The 24,630-nt window shown below is 41.9% G+C and overlaps 1 protein-coding gene across 1 annotated transcript in view; it reads left to right on the forward strand.

Moving 5' to 3' along the window:
* RAD50 (RAD50 double strand break repair protein) overlaps positions 1 to 24,630 on the forward strand; it is a 441,934-nt gene that overhangs the window by 296,019 nt on the left and 121,285 nt on the right. The window contains exons 19-22 of the mRNA XM_086931566.1: positions 744 to 836; positions 922 to 1,035; positions 2,815 to 2,942; positions 6,647 to 6,871. Of these exons, the coding sequence (XP_086787692.1) occupies positions 744 to 836; positions 922 to 1,035; positions 2,815 to 2,942; positions 6,647 to 6,871 (560 nt within the window). The remainder of the gene's footprint in view (positions 1 to 743; positions 837 to 921; positions 1,036 to 2,814; positions 2,943 to 6,646; positions 6,872 to 24,630) is intronic.

Genomic DNA, 24,630 nt, shown 5'->3' on the forward strand with positions numbered 1-24,630 from the left:
TACTCCGGTTTTTAGCACCCCCCACCCTGCCCCTCCGCCCCACCGAAACTCCCTCCATGGGCCGTGGCTGGAAAAGAAAAAAAGTGGAAAAAAACGGGTGTGTATATTCAAACAAAACATTTTATGAAAAGGTGTTCACAATTGTGACTGTGAAGGATTTCTACAGTTTATGCCAACATTACTTCTGGTCACGTTGTGTTGTTGTTCTACGTACCCTATACAAATGAATTCTGAATTGACACTAAATTTTGTTTGAATATACACACCCGTGTTCTTCCTCTTTTTTTCTTTTCATAATTCATGTTGCTTTGATGTTTGATTCATGGATTAATGCATGTTATGATGTTCTGATTGATTTTTCAGATTGACTTCTATGTAGGTTACTTGAATACAACTTACCCTTGAATTTTATTGAAGAATCTTTTTTTTAAAAAAGTTTTGAATAAATCCCTTGTAGGCACACTTACCTTGACATTGTGAACTGCCAAGTCGACAAGGGTCTATTGGGTTCCCCTTTATCTTGCCTTTGTCTTGGGAGTAGTGTTTATGGAAGGCGTTTCTTACCCAATAACATGCTTTTGATAAAGTGAAAAGTATATTCTCACACCATGGTATCAGCAGTCAATAAATAGTTTGTATTACAGTTAAATATTCTTGCTGTTAAAGTACTGTTTTAATGTTTTTGGTGGGTTAGTTGCAATTGCTGTTTCTATATTGAAATGTTTGCCTTTTTGTTTTTGCAGTTAAACATTATCAAAGAGAAGAATAAGACAATTGCTAACTTTGTGAGAGAAATAGAAAAATACATTAAAGATGGTAAAGAAGAATACAAAGAGGTAACCAAAGGCTATACACGAAAATATACAGTTAAGCATTGGTATGCTATTTTTTGTTCAACTCACCCAGTTTCCCTTCTTGTAGCAAAAAGAGACCGATTTGGAGGAGATGAAAACTCGTTTAAATGAATGTGAAAAGATGAAAGATAAGATAAACAAGGATATGGTTACCATTCGGCAAGATATTGACACCCAGAAGGTATGCCAGTGTTTTGTTTTTCATGAACTACAAATTAAGTGAAGTGCCTGAACTAGGGTCTGAGCAATTTGTGGGAATTTTGGTTCTGATCATAATTAAGGGATTTACACAGAATGAAGATCACAGGTGCAGCACAATTTCATGAAATGTTTGTTGTGTGTTTCAAGCTACTGGTTTGGCTTCTTTAAACTCATTATAGCAGTCTAGTGTAGTTGAAGCATAACGTTGCACTGCTCATCAGAAATGCACTCACCACATAAAACACTCTATCTGACGAAGAAGAAAGAGGCCACACTCACTTGATGGCTTTACAGGAGTAGATTTCAACACCACTATGTCACTTCCTGCTCTCCTACTCGCCATACGATTGAGGTACAGGTATTACCCAGGCTTCTGGTTTATTTACACTCAGAGCAGATCAGCTGTATCCAGTGATAAACCCCAAAGAGAAAGCAAAAAATGCACCTACAATTGTTGAACACCTGTCAACGATGTACATCTTACTGATAAGTAATGTTTTACTTGTTGCTGTCTTGAGATTTGTTTTAGTTGACGCATACATTTCCCAGCTTCTCATTTTCTTTGTTGGAGGATGATTTAGGCAGTATGAAACTTTACCCTTTTTTGCTTGCTTCCTAACTTCATTTTGTTTACAATAGTCCACCATGAATGCAAGTCTAAATGTTCTTTTTTACTTTTTCTATTTTGTCTGCCCATTGGTGTGAGCAAATTCTGGTAGATTTTTTTCAATCAAAAATTGTTCTATTTTATGTATGTATATGAAATTCTTGCAGAATTTGCACCATCATTAATTCCTTAGAATATCTGTGCTTTCTTTGATTTTAAGTCTCAACAGCTAATAACTACATACCTCTTGTGTGGACAACTAGTCCACGTGAACACCACATCTTGCTCCAAAGATTAGCCAAAGAAAGGTTAGCAGGTGTGGCGACACCTAAGTGCTCTCAGCATTGTTAGCGTACTGGTGATGAGATATAGTGAGTTCCACCATGTTGGTTTCCTAGTAGTTTAAAATACAGATTGAGGAGTTATCAGTAAAGTTGAAGCTTTGAAGAGCACCATGTAGGAATAAGAGTTGGTGAGAGAGTGGTTCAATAATGTTATCTGTTCAAAGTGGTGCTCCAGGTAGCTGGAGACCTAAAATAAATATTGAGTCAGACTCAAAAGTAGGGCTGTGTGACTGACCATGTTCGGAGCTGCTGACGGATCTCAGATCTGCAGAAAAGGGTCACCTGAAGCAAAAAATCAGTTCATTAAGTTTTTAGTCAATATGGGCCCCCAGAATCTTTGTGCCGAAAGAGAGACCTAATATAAAACAAAAATTATTGATAATAACGAGTTGCAAGTACTCTTTTGGGAAGAGGTTTAACCTTACCAAACTTGAGCAATCAGAAAAGCTGCACTGTACATGTTGCCTGTGATACCAGAATTGGTTCAGAAACGTAATTTGAACTTTTTAGGTTAGCCATAATGCAAATAAGGTTGGCTCAAAGTTTCCACCTTTTAGTAGTCCATAGGTTGAGTTGATTTTATATCATCTGCAAATGACATATTACCTTTTACCTTTGATATACTATATGTGCTATAAGGTTACAGTTCTGACAGTATTAGCCCATTGACATTTTGGTTTGTGTTAAGTTCACTCCCTGGTATTTTTTTTTTAACAAAAACAGTTCTGGATTTTTTAATCTAGGGTGACTAAATTTGATGGGAGGTGTTTCTTAAATAAACATTTACATATGCATTGCTTCTGTCTAGATTCAGGAAAGATGGTTGCAAGACAATTTGACTCTGCGCAAAAGAATGGAAGAGCTTGAACATGTTGAAGAACAGAGAAAGAAGCTTACAAAGGAGATGGGGCAGATGCAAGTCATGCAAATGAAAACGTATGCGCTTTTACCATTTAAAAAACAAATCTCAAACTAATTTGAGAGTCTATTTTACTCCTGAACTGTAACAAATACAACTGATTTTTTGTAGCCTTTTTTCATTAAAACCCACCATGTTTTCCACAACTTTTGATCTTGCTCTTGTAACTGCGATGGGATTTTGTGAGGGTCCATATATGTTTACACATTGACACAAGTCCCTTCTTCCCTAAACATGGTTGACTGCCTTTGGAGGCACACATTCATTTTCTTCAAACTTATATTGGTCCTTCATCTCTGTTTGTATCGTCTCCCTTGTGTCTCCTTCATGTATTCATTAACCCCCAACTTTTGATCTTCGTCCTCCTTATATATTGACAACTTCATTCAATGTGTTTTTTCCCATCATCACTTGACTTACGAATCACTTGCAGGAGATCTGCATGTTTCTTTTGCTTTAGAATCATGGTGAGAATTGTCTCTTCTTTGGGGTGCAATTATTCTGTTAGACTGCAAGTAGCTATGCCTCGCAGCTCACTAGCAAACTTTACCATGCATGTATTTTTAGTGAAATCAGAAAAAGTTCATCAGCAAAATAACTATTTTGCCTGCCACAGAAGAAGGTCTAGGATAATTCCAGTGTTTTTGTGGACCTCATTTGGAGCCTGCCCTTCAATTAATGCTGCATCCCCATGAAACCTCTTGTACTCCATGCCTCCTAAGTTCTGAATACTCTTTATATTTACACCTGTTTCTCCTTGCCCCACCCCCTCACATTACCTTCCAATTGGGGGTGGAAATATTGGCACTTTGTTAAGTAGGACCTTTTTATCTCCTGTGTGAGTTGAGTAGCACTGAGGTGAGGATGCATTTGGTGGAAGACAGGTGAAAGGGAGCTGGGCAGTGAAAGGGGTATAGTTTCTCAGTATGTGCTAACTGGAATCAGAATTGCAATACAGCCTTAAAGTGAGTTTTCTATTGCTTGCTCTTGGGTGAGGTGATTTTACCTGCTGTTGCCCCAGGTATCTACTGGAGCCTTCAGGCACCTAAAGACGCCAATAACTGTGATGAGGCAGGACAAGTTGCGGAAAAGAAGGTGCTAAGCTGATACATAGAGGTAACAGCCCCTCTACACGCATCCTTGGGCTGGAATACACTGATAGCAAAGGACTTGCTTCTCTGAATATGGTGTGAGGCACTGAGGCATTACCCTTTTCATAGAGCTCAACCGTGATTAACCAGCCCGGTAACCAGCAACCAACTATGCCACCACGGACAGTTTGCCAACATTATGGGTCTTCTGCAATATCAAGGGACAACTTAATGCTAAATCAGAAGGTATGCTAGAAAATGAAGCACAAACGGGCTGCTATCATGAAACTAGCAATTTGCTACCAGAGCTAAATTAAAGAGGTTTCTCTCAAGTCATAATATGAAACCCTTAGTAATCAGATCTAATCTTGAATAGAAACTTGAACCAAACATGGTGACAGTTGAAAGAGAATTGAGTGATATAAATTAAATAATAGGAAGCCATCACAGTGAAGTGAAAATATAAACATCTGCACGACCAGTATATTTGCTGTCTTATCAACATTTGGGAAAAATGAGTACCAAATTAGGGAAAATACCTTCTTCGGGATCCCATCCACCCAATGATTACTCTAGAACGCGTACATCAGTTTTTCTATGCCTTTCATAAGAGCTTGTCTTGGTGCATATTCAAAGTTACATACATTCTAAGGACGAAAGCATTCAAGCATTGAGGCATTTCCTTCTAGGACACCAGGATTCGCCTTTTCCAAGATCTTTGTCTGTTCTGGTAGGCATTGTGATCCGAAAACCCTGCCACTGCAGAAGAATTAGATCTGTTCCTTTAAAATTGTTCTTCAAACACAGTCTGTGCCTTTTGGATAGGTTTGTGCAATACAAATACCACTTAAATTTATCAACACAGTCTAGTAAAGATCTTACTGAAACGGGAAGTTTGGATAAAATGTGTACTGATGACTAGTTCCTTATGCCCTCACAAATTAACAGCTTTAGTTAGCGATACATTCTTGTTGTGGAGCCCCAAACATTATTCTGACTTTTCTGGATGCTGATTTCTTAACCAGCTAGGTCTGAGGTCAGCCACGAAAAACACGACTTGAGACACACCTTGTGCGTGTGAGCGGCCGACCACTACTTGTAAAGAAAACTGGTGAAATATTTATCTCTTTTCAGGGTCATTGTTTTCTGTTGTTGAGTTATCTCTAAGCAAACACAGAGAGGCTTATTATACCCAAAGGACTGTTTATAGAAAATAATCCCTACTATCAATTTATAATATGCTTTGTATGATGCTCGCAGACACAATTTTGGCATTTCTAACTACTGGTATTAACCGGAGTTACTGTTACTCACTTTAATGACCATGGGGCATATATATCGACCCTTTTCCCGTTCGCAAACGGGCCGATTCTCAGAATCGGCCCATTTTCGAACGGGAAAAGGCCTTTTGGGATGTATAATCCCAAAAGGGCATCGCAAATTAGAGAGTCACAAAACTTGTGATTCTCTATTTTGCGATTGCATTTGAGGAAACGCAAATTGCAATTCCTTAAATGCGAAGTAGAAAGCACCTAAATTGTGCGAATTTGGCATAAGAAATCGCAAATTACCACCAACTGACAGTTGATGGTATTTTTGCTAATTCTTTGAGAAAAGCACTTTTTTGCTTTTTTTAAATTGTCATGTGGTACACATACATGCCCTCAGGGCATGAATGTGCGCCACATGTGCCCACGTGCTCATTTCAGGCGTGCATCAAGGTGTCCTTATGACACCCTTTCTCCCTTGAAATTGCATTCTCACTTTGCAATTCTCTAATTGCTCATCACAAATTGAGAATGTCTTCCCATTCGTTCCTATGGGCCTCCTAGCCCGTAGGAATGGTATTCCTTATTTGCGAATCTCAATTTGCGATTCGCAAATAAGGAATATGTAGGATTCGCTACATTTTTTGCAAATCCCACATAAAGTGCATTTTGCAATTCTCTAATTGCGATTCTCTAAAAAACGCAATTTGAGAATCGCAAAATGGTTTCTTCATATATATGCCCCACAGTTTTATAAGTCTTTGAAGGATGAAAGTCTGAGTTGAACATAGTATGTGAACGTCATACCAGATTTCAACAGTTACGGCCAAATCCTTGAAGAATGGGGTGTTTTGTAGGGCTGTCACTCTGCAGTGGAAGCGAGGGCCATTTGGCCCTGCACCTAATCCCTGTTAGTTGTGTCAGTCTTGCTGCTTAGAGTCTTGCTAGACTACCTTCGTGATTTGCAAATGCACCTGTTTACGAGCAGTTGAATGGGTGACTTGTTAAGAGATGTGGGTATTGTTTTCTTAATAATTGACAAGTGTGATAAAATCATTACTGTCCTTTAGGTATTTGCAAGCGCACAGTGTCTGAACGAACACGTGGTTCTCAGTTTCTCCTTCATGTTACCATTAGTAAAACTATTGAATGACATTAGCGACTGCTGTACTTCATTTAACTAATAGCATCAAATCGGTGCTGTGTCAATATATTTTTGCGCAGTGGCCACACTGTAATCCCATGCTAAACGTTGCAGTTACCCAGTCCCCAGAAGTTACAATAGTGTATAGTTTCTAGTTACTAGTTCTTTTGACCCATGCAATTTTAATCATTTTTGGTTTGCTGCTTCCCTGTTTGCAGTGAATTTCGTCAGCTGGAAGATAAAATAGAAAACTTGAAAAGAAACCACAGCCTGGCACTCGGGAGACAGAAAGGTTTTGAGGAGGAAATTATTCGATTTAAGAAGGAGCTGCGGGAGCCGCAGTACAAAGATGCGGAGGAGAAGTACAGAGAAATGATGATTGTGATGAGGACCACAGAGCTGGTTATCAAGGACTTGGATATCTATTACAAGACCCTGGATCAGTGAGTAACACCAACTCCTCTCTATTCCTCATTAAAGCACAGCAAAATGTATCTGCTTTCCCAACGTGTACAAGGTGGAACTCTCTTCTTGCAGAGTATTTGTTACAACTGTGAATATTTTAGGGCTGGAGGTACCATGTTAATCTGTTTGTGTTCACTTACAACGTTGGATCAGTAGTGGTGTAAGGACACCTGCACACAATAAGCAACATTGACCTGCCTGCAGAAGTGGGTAAAAGATCGAAAGTCGAGGCATTATGTACTACAGTGTGAAGGAGTCTCAGTTGTGAGCAGAAGTATTTGGAGCTTTCTTTTGCTTCTGTTTTCCAGTAGCATGGTTTGAAATCAAACTTATTTGACAGGTGGACTGATGACATCAAACTATGTTGCTGCAGGTGGGGTGCTGGAGGGTTTATAATTTGGCTCGTAGTACCAATCACTCCTCTAGCCCCACGCATATCCTGCATACTATAAATATGATTCTGAATCTGGTCAGTAATTTTCTTAACACGGAAATCCTCCACTGTTGAAACATTGAAAGGAGTCAGGTTAGTTGCACTTATTAGGTTTCTGCAGTTTTATCGGTTCAAGCCCAAGGTACAGTCTTGAAGAAATTCCAGTACGCTAACTTTCTTTGTTATGAATACTGGACAATTCACTTTTCTGTCGACATCATCAGTAGGGCAGCTGTCTGTTTTGGCCTATTTTCAGTAGTCAACATAAGTTCTGCTATCGGCATGATGCCCTTACAATGCAGCTTTTACTTCATGGGACTTTACATAGCAGGTACATTTTTGATTACTTCACATCGCAGAATTTTACTTCACAAGTTACAATATGTTTGAGGCACATGTGGCTGTAGAAACACATGCTTTCCAAACTCCAGCCATCTATTGTTTGGTCTAGATGTGTGCAAGTTGTTTTTCTTTGAAGAAGTCTTTAAAGTCACAAATTTGAGTGGATCTTCCTCTTGCTGATAATGCACCAACTACATTGTTAGATTTTTTTCTTTCTGCCTTTGGGTTCAGATGTTGTGTGCCTTCGCTCTCGTTTTAGAGTGTTAGGGTGCTCGTTTTGTTTCGCACTACACTCTCACCTGCATCGGTATTGTTTTGATTGCGCTCTCCTTTTCTGCATATCGCTTGTTTGAAAAGCTTTATTCGAGTTATATACTCATAAAAGCACAACATACATTTAAACACATCACAATTAAATATTTAAATCACATTTATACAAATACATATTTATAAAACAGTTGTGCAAGCTTAATCAGTATAAAAATTAACACACATTTAAAACATTAATCAAATCACATTTTTGGAAAGAGCCCTCCGCCTAATGGACCAGGCCCACCCCAGATACTTGGCTATGCCCAAAACAATAGGCTAATCAGTGGAGGGACAGATGATTCTCAATGCCTCAACACCACTACATGTCCCAAGGTTCTTACAAACTGGAGCTAACCATACCCTCCTTGGGGTGGCGTAGGCATTACAAACAAATAGGAAGTGACCCATACTTTCATTGGCTGCACCGCACGCTGGGCAGCACAGGGTATTCAAACTCTTCCACCTGCCTGTTAAATATCTCAGCCATATCTCAACTGGAAAAATAACTTACTGTCCATAGGGACAGTTATACTGTCCCAGTACTGTTTTAACACGGGACACATTTTGATTTCCAGAAAACGACCCCCCATCGAATCGGATTTTGCGCCCCTCCAGAGCCTACCATCTATCCACTCCCAATATAAAGTTTTAAGGGTATCTTTACTTGGAAAAACTTCCCCCGCTGCATTATCCCAAAGGTTGGAAAGACCCAGTTCGCCTAACATGACCCATATATTTTTCAACCAAGATATTGTATGGAAGGTGTCAATTTTAATTCTTGCCAGAAACCCATCTGCATAGTGCTTAATCTCGGGGGTAGACCAAAGGCGTCTCCAATATAAGATGGGACGCAATCGAGCTCGATCACTAACAGATCTTCTCCCAACATCAAGGCTAAGCGGGATTAGTGGGGTGCTCTGGGGAAGTCCCGTAATTCCCCTGAAGAACCTGTTCTCTGTTATCTGTAGGGAGGTAAGCTTTTCAAAACCCCACAACTCTGCCCCATATAGGGCCGACCCTATTGCCTTTGCATCATATACGGCAAGGACGGGTTTTATGGGTTTTGCTTTTGATCTTTTATGCTCCACCCGTAGTGCCCCCGAAATTTGCTGGTGTTTCAAGACCGCTTTTTCTATGTGATGGGACCAGCCTTGGCTATTTGCTATTTGTACCCCCAGGTAGGTAAACTCCCTAACTACCTCTTTTTTTTTAAAAAAAACATTTTTATTGTTTGCAAGAAGTGACAAGGTTCATTACAATTCAATTCCATACTTAACGTACAAATACAATTGATATAAACAGCAAATAAAATTGAGGAATGGAAACAATATAAAATAAACTGTAAACCAAACTTCACATTAGTTCTCCAATTAAAGTAATAAACTACTAAAGCAAAGAAGACCAGACTAGGCCTAATCACATTTCTTGGCCTTCAAAGAAGTTCTTCCATATCTTTTCTTTTCTCAGAAGAGCTTTTGGACCTCTAAGCTTAGCTAAAGAAAACTCCATAGTTCTAATTTCATAAACCAATGATATCCAATCCGCAACCTTAGGGGGTTCTTTAGATATCCAGACCCTAGCTACTATTAATCTAGCACATGCTAGCAAAATCGTTAAAAGATCCTTATTGGGACAGTTCCTATCTTGGATATCTAATAAAACCATTTGTACTGTGAGATCCGATGAATTTATTTGATTAAATTGAAGATGGTAAGATATGCGATTCCAGAAATTGGAAAGTGCAGGACAGGAGAATAACATATGTTCGATTCCTGCCGCAACAGTATTACATTTAGGACACCTAGATTTATCTGTCAAAGAGTTACCTTGTGCCCAGCTGGATATTCTTTGTGGCGTATAATACAGTTCCGTGATTGTCCTATATAGTTGCATTTTAAGATTAGAAGAGTGAACTATATCACTTAAATGGGTTAGGGCACTTCCGATCTGTACTGAATTGATGTTTTGATTTAATCTGCAAGACCATTTAGCTGCGATTTGAGTTGTATTTTCTCCCTTCTCCTTAATGAGCCATTGATATCCCCATTTAATTAATGATTTAGTTTTTTCTGAATAAATACCCTCAAGAATATCAGATTGTTTGACTTCCGTTATTTTCAATTTATTACAGAAAAAATCTCTCAGTTGTCGATATTTAAAGTGCATATCATCCGTGAGCCCGTTTGTAACTTTTAAATTCTCAAAATCCATCAAACCATTAGTACCATAAAGGTCTCCTAGTGTGTTTATATCTTGTCTTATCCACCGATTACCCAAGCCGTCCGAAAATATACCAGGAAGGCCAGGATTGTTCCATAATCTAAGTTCAGCATTATAAAATGAACTATTACTAATGTGCAGAATTTTGTCCCAAATTCTTATAGCATGTTTAGCAGTCTTAAATTTTACTCTTTTGAAGTAGTTTGGATCGTGGACCCGTAGTAGAAATTGATTGGCATCAGCCCCCAGCATGTATTGATGAAAAAATAAGGATGGAGTATTTTTTAATAAGCTCCTAATGCGTAAAAGAAAAGTAGCTAAAAAGTAAAAATTAAAATCCGGAAAGGTAAGTCCCCCTTTAGAGATTGGTAATGTCAGAAATTTTACTGCCCTTCGTGCCTTTTTGTACCCCCAGATAAAGCTACTACAGATGCCATCCAACTTCCTAAAAAAAAGCTTATTTGGTTGTAACGGTATAGCTCTACACAAGTAAAGTAGCTTGGGTAAGATTTTCATCTTAATCAGATTTAATCTCCCTAGCAAACTCAAGGGTATCTTATGCCATTTTTTAAAACTCGCCGCAGTTTCTTTAAGAAATGACCCATAGTTTATTTCCACAATTTTCCCCACTTTAGCAGTAAGCTTTATGCCTCAGTATACGGCTTCTTTGCAAGTTTTATAAGTACGTGTAGCCGGAGTGTAATTGAGTATAATTTGTGTTTTGTTAACATTTAATTTATACCCAGAGATTTTCCCATAATTATGTGCTTCTTCTATAATTGCGGGCATAGCTTTACAAATATCCGATGTGTATATGGCAATATCATCCGCGAAGGCAGTTAATTTAAGGGTTATATCCCCATGTTGAGCTGGTATTATATTGATTTGGTCGTTTAAAGCATTTAGAAAGGGTTCTAAAGATAAGGCAAATAATAATGGGGAAAGGGGGCATCCCTGTCTTGTACCTCTTGCAATCTTAAAGTTATCAGAATCTATACTTCCATAGCTGATCACGGCCCGTGGTTCATCATAAATTGACTTAACCCAATCTAAGTAAGAGCCATTTATACCCATTTTACTTAATACTGTCCACAGATATTCCCACCCCACTCGGTCAAATGCTTTTTCAGCATCTAACATTATCATACCGAGTGGGGTGTTAGTAGTTTCTGCTACATCCAAAGCGGTTATTGAGGTGTTAACATGCAAAGTAGTATCTCTACCAACCACAAAGCCATGCTGTTGGGGATTGACAATGTCCGGCATATGGGGCGCTAACCGATTAGCTAGGATTTTAGCAAAAATTTTCACGTCAGAATTAAGTAGAGATATGGGCCGATACGAACCACACTCTTTTTCCGGTTTTCCCTTTTTTAGAAAGAATATAATTTTAGCGAGTTTCCATGAAGAAGGTGCTTGTTTAGAAACAATAATTGAATTAATAACTTTTTGTAGTAATGGAGCCAACTCTTGATAGCAAAGTTTTTAAAATTCACCTGGTATACAATCTTCACCGACCGCCTTACCTAATGGTAAATGGTCGATAGCCAGTTTAATCTCTTCAGTAGTAATATTAGAGTTTAGTTGTTGAATTACTTCGTGGTTTAATACTCGCGATGGTCCTAGATATTGATCAAGATATTTTACAATCTCTGTTTTATTCGGTGACTCCTCTGGGGTGTATAGATGTTGGTAAAATTTAACAAATTGATTTAAAATGTGATCCTCTTGCCCATATATCACTAAATCTGATCCAATTATTTCCTTTATTCTAGTTTTCGCTTTTCTATCTGCGGTTTTAAAGGCCAATATTTTTCCAATACAGTCGCCGCCTTCGTATTGATCTAATTTGTATTTATGTAATTTTACTGCATATCTTTCTCTTAACCTTTTCCTAAGTCCAGCTTGTAGTTCCGCCAATTGTGCTCTAAGCAACTCAATATTATTTTTTGATTGCAATGTTGCTTCAGCCAATTGTGCTTCCAGGTCCGATAATTTAGATGTCATATCTTTGTTCTTATTGCGATTTTCTGCATTAAGCCTATATACATACTGCTGGACACACCCTCTAATACTACACTTACAAGTGTCCCATACCGTATTAATACTGGCTGAGTTGACATTTAGTACAATAAATTCCTGTATATGTTTTTTAATTAGTGATATAAATGTTTGATCAACTAATAAGTGTCTGGGAAAAGTGAACTTTCGTGGTTTTACATTTTGATTTTCAATATTAACTACCAAAAGAAGAGGGTTATGATCCGATGTAACTTTGGGGCAGATTTCAATCACACAATTTTCTAAGATTTGTTCAGAGGCCCAAACCATATCAATCCTAGAACATGATCTATGTGGGGCAGAATAGTAAGTAAAGCCTGGCACCCTAGGATGTTTGGACCGCCATAAATCTCTAATATTGTTTAATCTTGCAAGTTCTAAAATTGCAGCTCTTACTTTATGCATTCTTTTGAAATTCAATGGCCCCGTAGAGTCTATTTTATAGTTCATAACACAATTAAAGTCTCCAGCAATGATAGTTTCCCCCTCCTATTCTAGTAGTTCTAAGCTTAAATCTTCATAGATTTTAGGTTTATCAATATTTGGACCATATACCACACAGAGTACCAGTTTAACCTTAACACCTTGCATCTGTGCAATTGCCCATCTACCTCTAATATCTGAGGCAGTTTTAATTACCTCTAATGGGAGTGTTCTTTGTTTTAAAATAGGAACCCCCCTTATAGTCTCATTTAAAGAGGTACATGTAACCAATTCGTAGCCTAGTTGGGTTAGCAGCTTTCTTTCTTGATATTTTATATGAGTTTCTGTCAGCAGCACAATATTAGGGTTATACATTTTAATCTCTTCTTGTACTAAGTTTCTTTTACTTTTACTGTTTAGGCCATCTACATTCCAACATAAAATTCTTAACTTAAGCATTTATTTGATATTGGTCTTATACATATTGTTCTCCTTTTCCTCCATATGTTTTACCTTCGTTAAATCTTCATTCATACTTTTCTTAGAAAAAAATAAAGCGTCAAATCTTGCAATCACATTTTTCACTTTTATCACCACCCCCCACCCACGACACCCGTTGCCACCCTTGCCCTTGTGGCAACCCCACCCCCTCCCTTGCAGCGACCCGTTCCTTGGGGGGGAGCTCCCCTCTAGCGTTTGCTGCCGCTGAAGTGGCAGCACAGTGAAGAAGCATGCATGAGTGGCTGCTCAAACCATATTTAATTCATGCCTTATTGTATCTATATTTAGTTCAAACTCAAAAAAAAACACACAAAACAAAGGAGAGAAAGAGTATAATCATATAAATGTATATAAACCTGCCCTTTTATACTTTAACAAAAGAGTGTAGCACTAATTTTCTTGTTCTTTTTCTTTTTGGTTTCTTTTTTCATTATCACGGGAAAATTTTTCCAGACATTGTTCCGCAGATAGGGGATCAGTGAAGAAGGCCACTTGCCCATCACGGATGACCTTAAGGCGAGCAGGCTCTTGGAGATAGGCCAAACATCCTAGATTTTTAAAGGCATCAATCAGCTTCCGAAGTTCCCACCGTTTATCCATAGTAGCCTTAGTTAAGTCTGACTTCACAAAAAAAGTGAAGTTATCAACGGTAACAGGATTGTTAGGTTTTGCTTTTAGTGCTACTGCTTGTCGCAAAAGAAAGTTGCCAAAATAAATCAAAAAAGGTCTCGGAAATTTGCTATTAGTGTTTCTTTGGACTAGAGGAAGTCTATGTACTCTCTGGAGTTGGGAGTCCCAATCCCAATCCGTGAGGTCCAAGAAGGCCCTTTGGAAAAGTTTAACCATAAAGGCTCTCGGGTCTGACCCCTCAATACCTTCAGGTATACCGAATAGTCTAAGGTTTTGTCTTCGGGCCCTGTTTTCCAAGTCTTCCACTTTAGCTTCCAGAAGGGACACTCTTGACGTATTTTGTTTGATAGTTGATGTGGTTTGGCTTACATCTTCCTCCACCACCACTATTCGTGATTTAATATCCTCTATTTCTTTTGTTACTCCTCCTAAATTTTGGCAGATATCCCTCATAGTTCCTTGTATTTTAGTATTATCCTCTCTTAATTGAAGGTATTGTTGTTGTATCTCCACTCTCTGTTCTATCAGGGTCTGCATAATTGCCTCCATTGATATATCTTTCGAAGATGTAGGATTTGAAGTGTCAGAAGCACTCGGCTGAGAGGATTTACTAGCTTGTGCAATAGATAAATCGGGTATTGTTTCTTGGAAATTGAAATTTGTATCATCCGACACATCAACCAAAGAATCGGGTTCCACAGTTTCTCCTGTGTTAGCATCGGAGTTATGATCTAGTTGTGTTTGAGTTTTCCTCAAGCTGGATACTATAATTTCATTAGCTTCATTTGTCGCATCAATATTAAGAGTTGACAGTTCAAGATCTTGTTCCTCGCTGGATTTCACATCGTCATTTTGTGTGATATGAGACAGAAAGATATCTGAAGTACCGGTAGTAGAGACTCTAGAAGTCCCTAAGTAAATCCCAGTACTTAAGTCACCATTCCCTTCCTCAGAGACTATGATCGTATTGCTAGATACTTCATGGTTCAAGGGAAGTGCGCTTGAGCTAGAGTCAGTTAGTGGATCCATGGGCTTGTTCAAATTTAATCTTATAACATTACTTAGATTGTCCTCTTGAATTTTACTAAACTGACCATTCAGCTCATCCGGGCTGGCCCCCTAACTACCTCAAGCTCTGTTATTCATATGTATCCTAGGGCGAGGTTTACATCCTCGGGAGAAAGCCATCAACTTGGTCTTACCAACATTAACTTCGAGGCCATGCTCCAGGCAGAACCCATCAAAGATATTTAAGGCACGTTGTAGCCCAGAAGGGGTCTTAGACATAATTAGCGTATCGCCAGCGAACATCAGGATAGGGACCCTGAGGCCCGCTAACGAAGGTGCATCTACACTAGCATCCAGCATCCTGCGAACGATCCCATTAATAAATAATGAAAAAAGCAAGGGTGCCATTGCACAACCTTGGCGAACCCCCCGTTCGACTGAAAAGTCGATGGAAGATTGACCATTCAAACCCCACTGGACTTTAGCGAAATTACTCTCGTGCAACCTCATGATTAGGGTGAGCAATTCTGCTGGGATACCTATTTTATTTAAAACTGTCCAAAGCTTACTCCTTGGGACTAGATCAAAGGCAGCCTGCAAGTCGACAAAGGCGACATACAGGCTGCCCTTGCCAAGAAGTACCGTCCCCCACCGCAGCATAGTGAAACGAAACACCTGATCGACAGTGCTAGTAGCCCTCCGGAAGCCTGCCTGGTAAGGGGAGAGGGAATTATTCTCATCCACCCAATCCATAAGTTTGTTTACCACCATCTTCCCTATCACTTTTTGGATAGTGGCAATCAAACTTATTGGCCTATAATTAGCCGGGAGGGACCGATCTCCTTTTTTGTAGATCGGTATGATAATTGTTCCCTTCCATTGGTCTGGGACTAACACGCCTTTTGCGATGGCATTCCCCAATAGGAACACATACCTAACCCACCTATTTTTATCATTTTTAAAAACATCCGAGGGTATCCCATCCAAACCCGAGGCCCTTCCCCCTTGTACAGAGCATATTGCATGTTCAACTTCTTTGGCGGAAAACAAATTATCAGTGGGAAATACGGCTGAAATCGCTTCCCCCGCCACCACCTCCTTTGTCTCTGCATATTGGGGTCTAAAATAAATCACCCAAGCAGCCTCTGCAACGTTATTGTCTGGTTTATTTGGGATGCCACCTCTACCCCACTTCACTATCTTCCAGAAAAAGCCTGGAATCCTTGGCCCCAGAGGCCTCCTTTAATTCAGCCCAATACTTCTCATCCCACGTTTTTTTTGCCAGGGAGATGCTTGTGTTGTAATGCTTCCTTGCTGCACTAATCGCAGCCCTATCCCTATTTATGATAGCACTACCCAAGGCTAATCTGGCTGCCCTACACTGTTGGTTAAACCACCTAGCTGGTTTGGGAGGTATTGTACGATTTGCCTTGCGTGCTCTCATGAAATGAGGTCTTAGAAGGGAAAAGAGGTTGTTGTGGATGTCAGTACCTGGACCCTGGAACTATGGAACTTACTAACTCCATGAGGCAAGAGCATTGTCCACCTCAGAACTAATAAAGTCCATAGATTCTGCAGTCGCCAACACACATGGCCATTTCAATCTGCGCATATCATTGGCCATGTCAGGGAGTAAACCATCACTTGCCTGCAAATTGGACTGGGCAGACATCCACCAGGTGTGGGTCACACAAAGGGGGTTGGGATCACTTTCTATCCTGCCCTTGATTTCCATGTCACAAACCCCCTGCCAAAGGTTGAGACTACATATAACGTAATCTATCCTGCTTCTATTGTGACCATTATCAAATGTACAAACACCCTCCTTATCACCCTTTGTCCTCCCATTTAGGGCTCTCATCCCGTGTTCCAAACACATGGCATTTAGGAGAAGTATGTCCTTCGTCCAGCGTTTGACAGGGGCTAGATTCAGAGAAGGGACTTCCCATAGATTATCCTCCTCCTGCCCCAGGGGATCATCAGTACTGTCTAGGGGTTCAAAGGTCCTATTTAAATCCCCAGCTACTACTACTCGATTTCCAAGGGACTTAGTTTGCAAAAAAGTAGACAGGGCCTCTAAAGTGGGGTAACTCCCGGTATTAGTGCCTCTGGCATAAACGTTATACAAATCTGTCACACCCCACTTTTCTGAGGAAATTCGCAACATTAAGATGTCTCTGCAACCCAAATCCCACATTTTTATTGTAGTGTCCAAGGTCTGCTTGATCCAAACTGTGAGACCTCCCATTGGTCTACCCCTGGCGCCTCTGCTTGCTGGAATTGAGAAATTTAAGTAACCTGGAAGAAAGATGGGGTCACAAGCCCATGTCTCCTGTAGAAAACACACTTCAAACCCATTAATAAAATCAATCCAGGATTGTGACATCAGCTTGCTACCCAATCCTGCAATATTCCAAGATATAAAACTCCCTGCGATAGAACCATCTCTACATACTGTTCTTGTCGAGGGCAAAATAGGGAGGTTCATTGGGCTACCACCATGCCCTCCCCAATTTTGGTCATTGCCCATAATATTGTGCTCAACTCCTTGAGTACCAGTGATACTTGATGCGGGTAGTTCCCCACTCCCCTGATTTTGCATTAACTCCCCACTAGCTTCCTCCACAAGTACAATCTTTTCACCAGCATTCGTTTCATTTGACACAACATTAATGTTTAAAGCAGAAACATTAAGGTTCCCACATGGATTCCAACAAAATGTACTTCCCCTACTATTCCGATAGTCAGACTTTGGTCAACAACCCCAACCCAAACCTTGCATGCCTTCCAAAAAGTTATAGTTTAGGCCATTACTATGGGTTTGCCATTGTAGTGGAGTAGTAGATGGAACAACCCCTACCAAGGGGGGTTGTTAAAGCAGCCTAAATTCCTAGACACACCTACTTGGGCACAAGTTTGCCTTGGGTAAAAAAAGGTAAGATCCACAATACCGATTCCGCCACTACTTGTGCCCCAGCCCTGCCTCGTTATCCAACCTGCCACCCTAGGGTCTTGAAAATTGATGACAATACAGTCCCCCCCCAAGTTTTTGGGAGTATAACCAATCCAATCTGTCCTTCTTACCCCTATTATCAGCCCATCCACTTCCCCTGGTAGTGGTCTGTTTACCCTTAACCAGTGCATTACCTTATTTTTCAGCATCTGGAAGGTTTCTCTTTGTCCAACCAAAAGAGGTGGTACGTTGGTAAGGACCGCCACATAAGGATAGGAATCCGGGGTAAGATTCACAAGGGGTATCTTTTGAGGGGGCTTCATTGGATAGGATGATGGTTGTCTAGTAGCTGGAGCAACAGGACGGAGTATAGGGATATTTGATGGTTGCTGGGATTTAATGAGTGCAACATTGTTTATTCTGGGACCGTTATTGCCCCCTGCTCGAACATTAGGGTAGGGTTTAGGAATGCTTGGTGGAGGCTGGGAGTCATTCGGAACAGAAGTACTACTTTGTGGGCATTCTTTATTCTTACCCTTAGACACCAGGTCTGGGACCTTAGTTATTGTTTTCCCTGTACTGGTGCCAGGGCAAGCTAGCACTACAGGATTAGTCTGTTGACTTAGTCCCTTTTTCTGGGGCCCATTTGTGGTTCTGCCTATTTAGATTGTATTTCAACAATAGGCAGATTTTTTACCTTTCCAATAGGTTCCTGAAGCTTACTACTCTCGCTCATCCTAGGTTGTGATTTGAGTAACGATTTCGTGGTCAAAAAATTATCTACGGTGGCCTGCTCGAAGTGATCCATTCGATTAATTAACTTGTTAACTTGATCCTCTATGGGTTTCAAGAGGGACCTTAATAGCTTTTCCAACTCTGGTATCAGTGAATGTATAGGGGATGCATTCTCAACCAACCCCGTCCCCTGGGGGTCATTGATAGTAAGGCCTGGACTCACTGAAACATCCGTTCCCCCCTCATTTGATAGGTCACCACTTTGGCTAACCCCAATATGTTCCTTTTGGGTGTTCAAAATTTTTGCGACTTTCCTAACTTTATTTGGAGGTTTAGAGGAATAGCATTTCCTCGGGCGGTACTCCTCTTTCTTTTCGAGCATGGTTTTGATTGAGGCACACTGGTAGACACACTAGGTTCAACTATACTGGTTGGAGAATCAATGACATTTATAGGTGGAATTATAGATATGGTGGAAATCTCAGATCCCAAGTTCGAGCCACCCTCAGTCTCCAAGATTAGAGGAGATACATACGGTACTTCAGACACAACGGGCAGGATTATGGACGACAAAGGGGTAACCAATGCCGGGAAGGCTTGCGGTGGACGTTTTTCCGCAGAGTTTTTGAGGAGCTCAATGGACAGCCTACGTTCAGCACGTCTCTCTGCTAGGGAGATTTCCTTGTCAATGTCTTGGGTAACACGGTTAAAAAATGTGTCTAGTGGGCCAAAAATGGCTGGCCTGGGGAGGGACCAGGATGGTGCTATTTGGTAGTAAAGACATTATTTACAGCCCCCCTCAAGCAAAACAGTAAGTAATTTATCACAGTGAGACACAAATTAAATTGAGTATGTATAATCCACCCTACTGGCAGGGACAAGTTCCTTTGCACTAAGTGTCAGTGGGGTGGCCCAGCCCGGCCTCCTTCGGCCCCTGACGGCCACAGACGGCCCGCCCTTTGCCCGGGCTTCGCCCCGGGCGCTCCCGCACAGCGGTAGACGTTGTTAAAGTTATAGGGGGAGTGACTCGCTGGGGGCGGGGTTTGCAGGGAGAGCGGGCCAGGTGTACACTATTGGCCGGGCAGGGACTCCTGGTAGTTGGAGTCCCTGCAGTCGCTCGCAGCCCTGCAGCTCTTCCCCGTCGCTCCTCAGCAGCAGCGCCCAGAACAAAGACCTGTTGTGCCCAGCAGTCCTCGCCCACGAAGCGGGACCCGTGCAGCGGGTCTTGCGAGGAGTGGCGTCCAAGGCAGCAGCAAGGTCTCGGGGCGGAAATCCAAAGAACACAGTCCACGCAGGATAAAGGGCAGTCCAAATGTGCAAAGCGTCCCACCAGAGTAGGGAACAGGTATGGATTTAAGGATCCGTTCGCTGGGGGCGGGGTTTGCAGGGAGAGCAGGCCAGGTGTACACTATTGGCCGGGCAGGGACACCTGGTACTTGGAGTCCCTGCAGTCGCTCGCAGCCATGCAGCTCTTCCCCGTCGCTCCTCAGCAGCAGCGCCCAGAACAAAGACCTGTTGTGCCCAGCAGTCCTCGCCCACGAAGCGGGACCCGCGCAGCGGGTCCTGCGAGGAGTGGCGTCCAAGGCAGCAGCAAGGTCTCGGGCGGAAATCCAAAGAACACAGTCCAGGCAGGATAAAGGGCAGTCCAAATGTGCAAAGCGTCCCTTTCTGCATATCAAGCTATATCGCTCACACAGGGCCTTGCCCTTCGAGGTCATCTTACTCAGTCTCCATCAGGTTCTTCAGAGAATGCTGTGCTGGTGATGGAACAGACGCCCTTCCGTTACTGCCCTCGCTGCCATGCGAAATATCCCCAGACTGACTTACTGTGATCTGTGTTTAACGTAACACAGAGAGGCGGATTGCGAGGCCTATTGCTCCTTCCGCTCCAAGAAAACCCTCCTTGGAGACCATCTAGCATGTCAGCTCAAAATGCAGCAGAGAAGCATCGAGGGTACCCTACATCTTCGGCCGTGATGATATCATCGAAGAAGAACCAGAATACTCTGAAGCATCCATAGTATAAGAAGAGGCGTTCTCTGTTGAGGGCAGTTCCGGCTCTGACATCAAACTCAACTTCCAAATGCAGGAAGTTAACCCAGCTCAACAGTCTGAGTACCATACCCCCCTATCCCTCAACACTATGTTGAACACTTGAAGATACACGTGGCCCTCTTGTTCAAGAGGCCCTCTGTCCACCACAGCTGTCTGGCCATGGTCCGCACCAAGCAACTGTTTCAGACACCCCTCCCTCAGGCTTGTGTTTCGGCGCAAAGCAGAAGCCTTCGTGGCCAGCACCTTTGTGCCGAGCCGACCATTGGTGCTGAGAAGTCAGTCAACTTCCACAGCTTCGACACCCAGTGGAACTTTGGCACCAAAGCAATAACAGGGCTTAAATCACAAAGCTTCGAAGCCGGCTCTGAAACAGATACTGGCAAGCCAATAGAGTAGATTCTTAGATAAACTGCAAGAAAAGCTGGACACTTGACAAAGACTGATCCATCTTCAGCCTCATACCGGTGTATCCTAGCCAAGCCTTCGCTCCGATTCCTCCACCACTGAAAAGACAGTTATGTTTCCAGGAGGCTCTTGACTCCCCAATACCACTAAAACAGAAAAAATAATCGGACAAAACCACTTGCCCTTTATCTCTCCTACCACCTCCACCACCATCAGACTCAACCTCTCCACCATAGTCTTTTGGAGGTCGCCTAGATATTTCACCTCAAGGCTCCCCGTAGGATCAAACAGGGGGCCACAGTGCAAGACATAACACCTTTGGTACACCACCACATAATGACCCCTGGAACGCATATGATATTAAGCCTTCAGAAGACACTGACCCAAATTTAGCAGCCTCACACGGAACCCTTAGAAGAGAATTTCCTCTTTGAGACCCATTCATCTACACATACGGCCACTCAGTATTTACCTATGCGAAAGGGCATGTTATGCCATATTGAGGACATTTTTAAAGACCCTAAGCAGGCTTCAGTAATAACACCCAGGGTCAATAAAAAAATGATAAGGCCACTCCCTCAGAACCCATATACAGTAGGGGACAAATACCACCAGACGTGCTAGTAACAACTACTGCGCCCAAGCGTGCTACCTCACAAGTTAGCAGAGACGCCCGCCTCCTGAAAAAGAGAGCAAGCGCATTGATGCGGTGGGCAAAAGGGTTACAGCACAATCTGCCAACCAGTGGCATTTTGCCAAGTCAGTGGGGTTGCTTGTTCGTGGTGGCCGTTATCACCGGGATGAAATTGAGGGCCTGCTCCAATATTTAACAGAAGAGCAAAGGAAAAGAGGCCAGGAACTTATCTCAGCTAATATCAAACACCTCTATATGCTGTGCCTTAGACTTTGCTGATAGCGCTGCTAGAGGCAACAATATCAGTATCTTGCTGTGGTGCCATGCAGGACTTCACATTTCTGATTTTAAACCAGAGGTGCAGGAAAGACTTCCTCAATGTACCTGTTGATGAAGAACATCTTTTCAGTCACCAGGACACAAAGCCAGCGAAATCGATGGGGGCCATTAATACACCTACTCCACGTGGTTCCTTTCGCTTCTCCAGCTATCGTGGAGGTTTCAGGGCAACTTCTTCTGATGCTACACCCCCTACCACGGTAGTCAGAGTCAATATGCCTCACCAAGAGGTTACTATAGAGACTCCTGCAGGGGCAACAATGCCATGAGTAGAAGTAAGGGTGAAAAATGACTTCCATCTTCTTCCCTCCAACCATGCAACACCTGTGGGGGGATCTATTGCAGTATTTTCTACCCACATGGCAATCAATAACATCAAACTAGTGGGTGTTGGACATTACCAACATGCTTATTGTCTGGCGTTAAACATAATCAAAAGAAAGGTTGTAATGCGGGAATAAATACATCTAAAACAATTCTCCAATGTGATTACCCTAATTAGTCACTGGCAATTTCTCATGGCAATCCCCGAAAAGGATGGATCTTTACTGCCAATTTTAGACCTCAGGCCTCTAAACCATTACATCCTGTTAGAGCATTTCCATATAGTCACTGTCCAAGATGTGATCCCACTTCTCAAGTAAGGCGACTTTCTAGCAGCACTTAATCTAAAGGATGCCTACTTTCATATTCCAATAAATCCTGCACGTCGCAAATACCTCAGACTTCTGATTTCAGATTTCTGATAGTCGGCAAATATTATCAATTCAATGCCTTCCCATTCAGGGTGACTACTCCACCTCGGATGTTCACCAATTGCATAGCAGTGGTAGCAGCACATCTACACAGACAAAACTTCCATGTCTTCCCTTATCTGGATGACTGGTTCCTCAAGGCCAATACTCTATCATGTATGCCAGCAACATACTCAAGCTACCATAAATCTGCGTAATCGCTTAGGGTTCACAATCAGTGTCGCCAAATCTCACCTTCAATATTTAAAGGTTCAACCGTATCTAGGAGCTATCCCAAACACACAAGTGGGACTAGCCTATCCCAATACTGTAAGAATCCAGAATTCTCAAATGTTGATTCCTTAGTTCCAACCCAATCAACAGGTTGCAACAGTCATGCGGCTCCTAGGCATTATGGCTTCCTGCATTGCCATAGTACCACATGCCCAACTACACATGCATCCAGTACAGAAATGTCTAGTGCAACAGTAGTCTCAGGCACAAGGTTAATTGGAAGATCTAGTGTTGATAAACAGCCACTCTCATAGCTCTCTTCATTGGTGGAACACCAACTGTCAGTTAAAAGGGTGGCCTTTCCACGACCCTGTTCCCCACATCTTTCTGAAAATGGACACATCCCTCACAGGCTGGGGTGCTCACCTAAAACATCTCACAGTACACGGTCTCTAAGATGCCAAACACCAGAATCTCAACATCAACTACCTAGAACTTCAAGCTGTTTATCTAGCATTGAAAGCATTTCTACCTCGCCTGATCAGCAAGGTTGTCCTATTCCGGACAGACAATATGGCAGCCATTTACTATTGACAAAAACAGGGCGGGGCACATTCTCTATAGTTGTCCCACCTATCTCAGACCATTTGCTGTTGGGCTCTACATCACAACATTTATCTGTTAGTGGAACAGCTTCTGGGAATAGATAGCGAGTTTGCCAACCTCCTCAGCAGGATGCAGCAACAAGTCCACGAGTGGGAACTCCAACCCCCAAGTCCTCCTCCCTTACTTTCACAGGTAGGGATTTCCTAAAAATAGATCTCTTCGCAACCACAGACAACGGAAAATGCGTAGGCTTCGCCTACAGGTTCTCACTCCCAGTGCTCTATGGGCTAATTGGTCAGGGATATTTGCCTACACTTTTCAGCCTCTCCCTCTCCTTTCGTTTTTAGTTTCAGAAAGGTAGGCAAATACTTCTCACGCTCATACTAGTAGCTCCCACATGGGCTCGACAGCCCTGTTTCACAACACTACTAGACCTCTCAGTAATTCCCCACAAGAAATTTCCTTCAAGATGGACCTTCTCAATCAGAACCATGGAGAAATCAGGCACGCTGATCCCAAGGCATTCAACCAGGTGAATTGCCCCCTGAGGTCATAGAATTTGATTACCTCAGTCTCCCACATGAATGTATGACCATTCTCAAAGAAGCTCTAAGGCCTACCACTAGAGCATGCCACACGGCTAAATGGAAAAGATTTCTTGATATTGTAATAATAAACAAATTCATTGATTCAGTGCCACAGTACAAAACATTGTTTGTTACCTGTTGGATTTACAGCTCTCTGGACTCGCGTTCACATCCACATGGTTACCTTTTGCTGCTCTAGCTGCTTATCTGCAAAACAGACAACATTGTCTTTATTCAAAGTACCACTCATTAAAGCCTTAACGGAAGGACCTAAGAGAGTGATTCCACCCCGGTTTCCACTTGCATCTTCCTTGAACCTCAACATAGTACTCGCAAGACTTAAGGGTCCTACTTTTGAACCCCTACTAAGTTGCCTCCTTCAATTTCTCTCTTGGAAGGTGACATTTTTAATTGCCATTACCTCACTTGGACGTGTTAGTGAGCTTGAGTCATTAACCTTAGAAGAACCTTTTTTCCAACTTCGGGGTGATCCTTCGCACGCGCCCCAAATTCATTCCAAAGGTT

This window comes from Lissotriton vulgaris, chromosome 7, assembly GCF_964263255.1.
Source record: "Lissotriton vulgaris chromosome 7, aLisVul1.2, whole genome shotgun sequence".
NCBI lineage: Eukaryota > Metazoa > Chordata > Amphibia > Caudata > Salamandridae > Lissotriton > Lissotriton vulgaris.